Raw genomic sequence first — 10,024 nt, 5'->3', positions numbered from 1 at the left:
ATTTGTGCAATGGTTTGAAATTTATAATCTCTTTGCCAGTTCGTTTAGCAACATCCACTATCTATTTTGTTTCAATGGGTCCTTCCTTAACTATTTATGATGACTGACGACTTGTTGAAAAATCGGAATAGCTTGCCATGGCATGAATCATCATACTTTACAAGACCGAAGAGGGTTGCTAGAAAGTTTTTCCCAAAGGCTCGTCCAATCTGCTTAATCCCCTCCTGCCCCAAAGTGGCGACGACAATCCAGATTGCTCAATCTTCACCTACAGGCTCCTCTAGCACCTGGTCCACATGGAAATAATCTCAGTGAAGGGAGATCATGAGTTAGAAACTGCTTTTAACCATTGTTTCCAAGCCACATTGTACAGATGATGAGATCACTATGAACAGTTCTGATCATCACACGTTGGGGTAGAAGAGGCGAGCAGATTGGGGGGAGAACTGCTAACAAACCTTATTAGAAAATACAACTACCACCAAATACTCTAGGATTCAATTAAGAACTAGTTCAAAGGTCCCCGTCATAAATGCTACTTCTCGCAAGGGAAAAAAATAAAATCCAGTGCCACTCTGCTGTTGGTGCTTAAGTAGACTAGTCCAAGGTTCCCCAACCCACAAAGTAAAAGCAAAACAAAAATGTAAGGGGAAAAAGCACAAATACTATAATTCTCTTCTACATGAAGAGATTCGGGCGAGAAGCCTTGAAAGTGGTCTTGAGCTTACGAGTTGGGGGCCTCACTTTCCTGAAGACAAGGGGGAATTTGATCTTTAAGCCATGGAACTGCTTGGTGCTCTCGCGCTTACAGTCAGAATCAGAGACGGTGGCCGTCTTGATTATCTGAATACAGGGAGACCTGACACGGTGGCGGGATGCCATCTCATTGTACATCTGCTCGACGGCACCGTTCAACGTGGTGTCCCTGTACTCCTTGTACATGTTGTGGTAGCCAGTCCTGCTCTGGTACCTCAGCCAGATACCATAGTTATCAATCGTTGTTGGATACTCCTCAAATATCTACCCACATAAAAAAGCAACCATGAGATCAATTATCAGAGAGAGTGAATAAAAGAAAGATGAGAGAGAAAAGCTGGGGCCTGGAGGGGACTCAGAATGGTAAAAAAAGCCAGAGATTTGGCTTATGCAGTGAGGCTGTGAGTTGATCAAAATGAATATGAAAGATAATGGTTCGGTTAGTGTGAGCAAGAAGTATTCAGTAGGCCAAATAAGCTCCGGGTTGAATTTCTGAAAGGGTACTGCTAATTTGAGGCTAATCAGCATTAGCCCAGGCAATAAATAAATAATAAAAGAAGAAGAAGAAGAAGAAGACAAGGAGAAGGATGCTAATCATGCTATAATAACATTGGGTGTAAATTGAACTCTCTTGAAAGTGATTTTGGAGGCAAGAAAAGGAGTTGGACAAGAGTGCAATGTTGATGAGATGCCTAACACACCTGAAGTATCTGATGGCTAGAATTATGAAGCTGCAGCATTGAACCAAATAAACTGAACGCTAACCAAAGATATAATAACTACTTTTGGCATACTGTATTGGTCGATGCCAAAGCCAGCACATTATGTACATATCAGCTGTCTGGCTGTTTTGGAACCATAAGCGCATTTGGAAAAAAAATGTTTGGGGCACACCATGATATTTGCACTCCCTCCAAGTCCAACCTATCCGGGTATCCAGCAGGATCCAATCATCAGGTCAGGATGACCCAGAAATCAGACCGATCCAATCATCACATGGGCCAGACCATAGAGAACAAAAGAAAGCTACCCGAAAGGTCCAACTTGCACATGGGGCCCAACGTCATTGTGTTTATGGAATCCAATCCATCCAAATGGTGAACCCTAACATAAAAATGGGATGCCTCAAAAATCAGACCAATACAATCATGGAGTGGACCCCATCATTTGAATTTAGAGGATATTGGTGCAATTTTATATTGTTTTGAATGGTGTGGCCCACCTGACCTCTAGATTATCCTGAATTTTGGGACATTCCATAATTATGGTGGGGCACACATGATGCACGGTTTGGAACGCATACAAAGATCACAGTGGTCGCACCTGATGCATGGTTTGGATGGCATACATACGCATGTTTTAAAAATCAATTTTGGCATCCACTGTGATGTGTATTCCATCCAACCCATTCAAAAGGAAGATCCAAACATCAGGTGATTCCCCAAAATTCTGGCCAACCAAATCACCATGTGGGCCAAACCATAGAGAAAAATGGACAGCCACCAGAAAGCTCCAAAATGTGTGGGGAGCACTGTGATATTTTCTAACCCACCCAAATTGTGTGCCTCACCCTGAAACTGAGACACCATAGTTCAGGCTAATACAATCATCAAGCGGGTCTAATCACTTGAATTGGGATTATTTTTTTAATGTGATTTTACACATTTTCTTTTGGCATGGCCCACCTGAATTTTGGATAGGCCTGATTTTTCAGGAATTCCACATTCATCTTGGGTCACACTGATGTAGAGTTTGGATGGCAAAAACGCAAAGCAGGAGGCCAAACATCCTGCCAATTTTCCTCTTTATATATATCTAAACATGAGTTGCATGGAGGCAAGAGGTCAGAATTACCCTGACTCACCTGAGTTTACCCGTGCCAGACAAGCTAGTGGCAATTTGGGGCAACCAAAAATCGGTAGCCAAAACAATGAATTTCCAGAGTTGCATTTATGGGATGCCAATCATGTGATTGGCAGAGTTACACAGGCAAGGACCATAGACAAAAAATCCATACAGCAAAAGACGGCACAGGAAATATTCACGCTTTATTTGATTTTGATCTTATAAGGGTCACGATTTGGTTAAAGAAACAAACCAAAAATTGAAGAATTGAAGTTCAGGTTTAACAAGGATAGGACTCAAAAGAGTCAGAGCGAAAGAATCAGCTATATATGCACATAGATGTGTCCGCAATCCACATATGGTATAAAAACAAAATCAAAGTACAAAACTTCAATCAGAACAATTAGAACTTCTTTGTATATTACTAATAATTCACATGGGTCAAATTGTAAGAAAATATTATTCTCTCAAATTCTTTGTTCTGAAGTAATCCCTATATAAATCAACTGACTCCGCGTTAAAATTTCCCACCCTTCACTCAATTCTATTATTGGATGATGAAAGCTAACATCTGTCATTAAATCATCAAAAGTCTTCTGAATTTTTTCTGAAAAAAAAAGGGAGCTAGGTTCAGTCTACCACAACGAAAACCAGTGTTTTTTGCTCTTGTTTCGAAAAGTACAGAGTTTTCGTTAAAGCATTTACACTAGTTCTGACTTCTGATTTGGGGTTTTTTTTTTTTTTTTTGAGTAAGCTGGCTCAAACCAAAGAGTTCAAAATGTTGAAACTGCAGCTGGCCCGGTCTACCATTGAGCTTTATGGTGGGGGTTGATATCTTGTTGACAGAGGATCAAGAATGACAAAAAATGTTGATCAATCCAACATCCTGTATCACATTTCTACTTTGAATTTAGTACAACTAAGGCATGTAGATTTCCAAAGAACAAATTTTGATATTCCAAGCTGTCATGGTTCATTTGGCTAATATTTGGTGGCAATTGACGAAAGCTACTCATCCATGTTAGATTTCCCTCAAGTATATTGCTATCATGAGCTGTAGATCTTTTGCACTCTTGCCATTGCTAACACAACCAAATCGAAAAGGGAGAAGCTCAACTGGTATAAGTTCTTTTCTTGAATATCAAACAGAAAATCTTCACAAAGCATCAGAAAATCTCAACTATATAAAATGTGAGTAGCTTTGGACATTTTTACCTTCACAATTAATCACTATTAGAGACATATTGAACTCCTTTAAAAAAAAAAAAAAATTTATTTTATTTTTTAAAATCTATAACCTTTCAAAAGAAATGAGGGCGATTGTCCTTTCAAGACTTCCACGCAAGTAGCCCGCTACCACGTCTCTTCTTTGTATACAGCCCACACCAACGGAATTTAAGGAGCTCATATAACAAAAGGCTTTGAGGGGCCTACTATGATGACAATGTGACATCCACTCTATACATCTATTGCGCCGGCTCATGTTAGGACGTTAGCCTAAAACAAGGCAGATCGGAAACTCAAGTAGGTCGCAACACAGGAAAGAGTGGAGACGTGATGCCCACCATTGAAATCATTTAGGGCGCCTTCTCTCTTTCTCTCTCTGTGTGTAGCCCACACCTTTCCCTCCAATTTCTCTCTCCTTTTCTCTTCCCTCTTCTCTCCACATGCCATATCCACTCGAAAAAATAAAGGATTGCTTGTTGAAATCCAACAACCTACTGTCGTAATGCTAGTATCACAAAATTCTCTTATTCTTCTTCCATAAGCAACACATGTCAAGCGGGAAGCAATAAATGCTATAACTTGGAAAAAAATTACTTTTTATGATCATAACTATTCATAAAAGAATCTCTACATGTGCATATACCTATTCTCAAAGCAAAGGAAGCCATAAAATAATCCTAACCATCCATTGCTTCTAACCCTAATAATCTATTTCACTAAAACATTATAATGACAAACATATCCCTTGATATTGTCACAACTACACGCCTTCCAAAAATGGATAATAATTCAAATGCAATTGGAATTGCATAATCTTGGGCTCATTGAAAGATAATTTGGTAGCCTTTCAAACATGATCAATTTCTTGTCATTTGAAAATTGTTTGACACCTGAAAATTCCTCACAAAATGACAAAAAAGCTATGGGCATGTTTGAATTGGTGGAAACCAAAAGGTCGATGAGGAAAGGAAAAGGTTGCATCAAAGGACAATTGTGTAAAAGGAAAAAAGATTTCCTTTTATTTAGGTCCGAGAGTGGAAAAGAAGATGGCTATTTATCAAAGAACTCTAACGAAATATGAGGAAAAGGAAATTGATTTCCTCAATCTTCTTGGCTTTTGTAAACAAGGGAAATCCTCACATTTGAGGAAATCGATTTCATTTCCTTAGTTAATTTTTTATTCCCCACCAATTCGAAGAGCCTCTAAAGGGAACTTGTTGAACAAGTCATTAGTTAGCTCTTACCTCTAACTAGTGGTATGGCATGTGCAACGCACGTGGAGAGAGTAGGAAGAAGAGAGAAATAAAGAGACTAGTTGGAGAGAAAGGTGTGAGCTACACGCAGAGATAGAAAGAGTGAAGGCCCCCCTAATGATTTCAATGGTGGGGACCCCATTCCCACTCTTTCTTGTGTTGTGGCCTACTTGAGTCTTTGATCTGCCTCGTTTTTGGATTGACATCCTAACATGAGCCGGCGCAACAGATGTATGGAGTGAATATCACACCGTCATTACGATGGACCCCACATATTCTTTTGTTGCATGAGCTCCTTAATAATTCATGTTGGTGCAGGTTATGGAAAGAAGAGAAGCACTAGCGGGCTACTCACATGGAAGTCTTGAAAAGACAAAACTGCCTCTGATTATTTATTGAAGAGCTACACAAAAATAAATAAATAAAATTTCATACATTTGATTGTATACACAATCTAATTTGATTGTGATTTGCCTAAATCTATCATTAGGCCATGGATCTAATCCAAATCCTTGATTGAGACAACCTAGTTGATTTGATTGGTCAGATTATTGAATGCCCATCTTGTTTTACCTAAATCCATCCTTTAATCAGTGTATTTGGTTTTGGATACATTAATCCCCTAGGCTTTAAAAAGAACATCCTTAAGTTGATAGCCATGATTGATCAACGTCCATGTTTCCCATTTACAACATGTTCTCCTTGGATGTGGCAGCATTTGGTTATGAAGGCCTAAGCATCAACTTGGCAATGCTTGGAAACGATGGTGTTGCATATCATGCCACCTTTTCTATTGCTTCTTTGTCATTCTCTGCACAATGGGCATTAGGCCCCCCCTTTCTGTAATAGATTTGTCAGCTTTGAATATCAAATTATCGATCATGACCTCTTCTCTTACTCTTAATTGACTTCCCACTGCAATTGCATCAAAGGCACCCTAATCGTGACTTTGGAATGATGCTAGTGCATCCATTTCAACTTCAATAATCTCAAAATTCACCAATATAATCCATGAATAATCACTCATCATTTCTTTCATTTCCATTGATTTATCGCTTGAATATCCTAGAAACATGCTGGTTGATCCATCAATATGTTCTCAATTGATCTATCCAGTATTTATCAAACAATTCAATGGTGAATTCTTTACATTCACCATCTTGGATCAGGACTTTTTGTTAGAAACCACTTCCTTGAGAGTTTTGTGCATTGCTCCTTAGTTTCCACAATTTGGTCTCGTACCTTCTACTCTTGCGCTGGTGATTCATTTTTCTCTTTTGAAGATTTAGAGTATGATTAGTGCTTGTCAAACATCAGGTTCATTGTGAATTTTCTTCAATCCTTCAAAAGTGGGTTTTTTATTTGGGAAAATTTTGGGAGGTTGGGAATTTATCTTAGGTAATTTAGCTTCGACAAATTGTGTTAAGGTTGTGGAAACATTAGTAACTTTGCACAGTTGGGTTTTTAGGGTTCTAAAATTTTGGAGATTCTGATCATTTGCAAAAGCATTCAGAAAAATGAAAAAAATTAAGGTTTGGATGAAAGAGATTGGGGAAATTTGCAAATATGGGGTTAGGAAATTGGGGAATATTACAAATTTGGGAAGCAATTGGGGTTTTGGGGTTCCGAATTGGTAACAACTACGGAAAGATTTATATAAAAATAAATAAATAAATAAATAAATAAAGAAAAGAAAAGAAAGAAACATGCAAACCCTGCAGCTTGCTCTGATATTGAAATAGATGCAACAACATTGAAGGAGGAATCTCAATTCAAGTATTTAACTTTTTCTTGAAGATCAAACCACAATTTCTTCAACGATACAATGGAAAATAAAATAAAGGACCGCTGATTGATCACTGACAACATTTCCCCACTCTTCTTTTACCCAGTGTATTAAATAGCGTGGTAGCGTAGCGTACACTACGTAGCGTAGTGTACAAAAAACGCTACGTAGCGTATAAAATAGCGTAAATACGCAGTAGCGTATGCTAAAGGCCTGTAGCGTACGCTACACATACGTAGCATGTAGCGTATATCGCATACGCCTCAGGACTACCGTAAGAATTTTAAAATAAAAGTCATTTTAGTTAAAAACTTGTTTTTAAATGGTGGTGGCTGGGCATCTTTTCTTTTGAGTAGGTGGTGGGGGACTCATATTATAAGTCTTTATATATATATATATATATATATATATATATATATATAAAACTTAAAACAATCGCAATAGGGCTTTTGAACAGCCCTATTGCAATGCCGCAGCAGCCGCAGGTTCCCCATTTTTTAAGCTTTGATTCCAAGATTTCGAAGAGCCATTTCTCAAATCCGATTTTTGGAGTTCAATCGGAATTACAAGAGCATCATCTTGCTGGAATTTCAGGAGCATTGAAGCCCAAACAAGGGAGAAATCGCGTATCCCTCTTTTCACAGCCGCGCGGACGCGTAGCTCTCAAAAATCAATTTTAAGTTGATTAAATCTCTATTTAAGGTATGTTTTGGCCCTTTAATTATTTTTAATGAGTTTTATTTTTATTTATGCTGAAATGTTGTGTTATTTTTTCATTTTTTTCAATTTTTTTCTTTTTATGGGAGCTGTGGTGTGTATGGCATGGATTTGACCCATCCAACCATCACGTGGGACACATGCGTGGGGTCCACTGTGGTGTTCTATGCCACAGCCCACGTGTGGGGGTCCTCTATGGTGTTTTATGCCATGGCCCACATGCGTGGGGTCCACTGTGGTGTGTGTATGGCATGGCCCACATGCGTGGGGTCCATTGTGGTGTGCGTATGGCATGGCCCACATGCGTGGGGTCCACTGTTGTGTGTTTATGGCATGGCCCACACGCGTGGGGTCCTCTGTTGTGTGTGTATGGCATGGCCTACATGCGTAGGGTCCACTGTGATGTATGTTTTTTTGAAGAATGTGGCATTTATATATTTTGCTTTTTTCTTACTATTTAATATTTATCATATATAAATATATATATATATATATATTTTTTTTAAAATTAAAAAATAGAAGTATTGTATAGCTTACGCTACACGCTACGGAGGGTTGAACGCTACGCAACACGCTACCGCTATTTAAAACACTACTTTTACCATAGGCAACACATACCAAATGGGAATCAATACATGTTATAACACAAAAGTAACTTTTTCCATCATAATATTCATAAATCTTTACATGTTTCCAAGCGAAAGAAATCCTAACCATCCATTGCTTGTAATTTAATTTCATTCATCTTTTCACTAAAACATCAAAAAGACCAAAATATCCTTTAATCCTATCACAAGTTCAAAACCATACTTGCTTTCCAAAAATCAACCATAACTGAATCGATAATGGAATAACGTAATCTCGGGCTCATTTGACAAATAACTGACTAGACTTTCCAACATGACCAATTTTATGTAATTTGGACATTGTTTTATGCCGAAGAATGCCGCACAAAAGTAAATGACATAAATAATAACGGAAAATCTGTTGAACGTTATAGACTAACTCTTAACTCTCTAACAACTAATTAGATAACACATCTTATGAACTTGAAGAACGTTTTATTGATCCCGTGGGCCCACAATCAAATTTGACTGTGACTTGATCCAGATCTGCCATCAGAAAACAGATCTGATCCAGATCCTCGAACAAGATAGCCTAGACGGTTAGATCAATCAGATCGTTGCTAGCCACCTGTTTGGATGCATCCTCTGATCAATGTGTGTGGTCCTGGATGCATCAGCTACATATCTATACATATCATGGCACAGCAAAATCAGGTAGCATGCATCGAGAAACAGAAGATACATATTTGATCCAGCGGCTCGAAATGTATGGCTCCAATTTAGAATCCGATCAAATCAAATCAGTGAGCATTAGATTTCCAGCAAGAAGAAGAAAAATACTAAAAAGGACCCAAGACTCGACAGAGTCAACTCACTGTGTCAGACAACTGAGCAGTTAAACTCAGTGGTTAAAAGAAGAGAGAGAGAGAGAGAGAGAGAGAGAGAGAGAGAGAGAGAGAGAGAGAGAGAGAGAGAGAGAGAGACCTCGTTAATGGCAAGCACTTGTCCGTTGCTCTTCTTCACCTTCTTCAGCTTTCTCAAGAAATACCTGACAATGAGTTTGTAGAAATAATAAATAATGAAAGAAAAAATAGGGAAAAGGGCAAAGTGGTGAATAACTACCAGAACTTGGATTTTGCTCTGACTTCGTTGGTGGCCCATAGCTTCATGCGGTAGATCTTGGGGTGTTCGTCGGATGGGGTGGGAAGAGATCGACCCACCACCTGGTATTGATGAAACTGCCCACGAAATTTTCAAAATATTAAAAATAAAATATAAATGCATGATAAGAAATAGGATTTCTATGCAGATGGGTTTTTGGAGGATTTAAAGATTTTACCCTGAAATTTCCCATTGACTGCAGAGAGACTCTTCCTCTCTCTCTCTCTCTCTGAAGAGGCAAGAATAGATGAAGCAAAACCCTAGTTAAGCACGGCCTTCATGTTATACATCTTCTTTACCCCTGTTCCTTCAGTTTATTGCGAAAATATCCTCCGAGATTTTTTTTTAATGCACCGGTAGTGCAGTAGTTCATACGCATGCACAGGAAACATGTACACGTGGCACATATTTAAGTTAAAATAAACCGTTTATTCGTTTCAACCATATCATATATGTAATAATACAAAAAATTTATTTATTAATGACTATTTTCTTATTGAATATGAACCACTAACTGAGTTTCAATTTTATCCGTCCAAAGATGCTGACCAATCCAATTTCGGACGCATTTGCAGTGTAATTTTCGGTTTTTGGCCCGTCTAAACTGGGGAATACTATTTAGACGGCTTATGTCTATCTAATTATGCCACATGTAAAAGTTACGGCCTATTTCTATCTGATCATGCAGCATGTAGTTATGAGTGCATGCATAG

General features: G+C 38.4%; 1 protein-coding gene across 1 annotated transcript; it reads right to left on the bottom strand.

Moving 5' to 3' along the window:
• Positions 1–476: 476 nt before the first annotated feature.
• LOC131240611 (large ribosomal subunit protein eL20-like) lies at positions 477–9,633 on the bottom strand. Its single transcript, XM_058238926.1, has 4 exons — positions 9,490–9,633; positions 9,273–9,388; positions 9,135–9,198; positions 477–1,020 (listed from the first exon to the last, which is right to left on the bottom strand). The coding sequence occupies exons 1-4, from the start codon at positions 9,502–9,504 to the stop codon at positions 679–681; spliced, it is 537 nt and encodes a 178-aa protein (XP_058094909.1). The 5' UTR covers positions 9,505–9,633; the 3' UTR covers positions 477–678.
• Positions 9,634–10,024: the final 391 nt, after the last annotated feature.

This window comes from Magnolia sinica, chromosome 3 (genome assembly GCF_029962835.1).
Source record: "Magnolia sinica isolate HGM2019 chromosome 3, MsV1, whole genome shotgun sequence".
In the NCBI taxonomy this organism is placed as follows: domain Eukaryota; kingdom Viridiplantae; phylum Streptophyta; class Magnoliopsida; order Magnoliales; family Magnoliaceae; genus Magnolia; species Magnolia sinica.
The sequence above is the reverse complement of the archived record's forward strand: the minus strand, read 5'-3'. Positions and strand labels throughout refer to the sequence as shown.

What these genes read in the sequence shown, in the direction of transcription:
- LOC131240611 (XM_058238926.1), bottom strand. An exon ending in AGAGCAAAATCCAAGTTCTG is followed by an intron (nt 9,199 to 9,272) that starts GTAGTTATTCAC and finishes ACTCATTGTCAG; the next exon opens with GTATTTCTTGAGAAAGCTGA. An exon ending in AAGTGCTTGCCATTAACGAG is followed by an intron (nt 1,021 to 9,134) that starts GTCTCTCTCTCT and finishes TTATGTGGGTAG; the next exon opens with ATATTTGAGGAGTATCCAAC.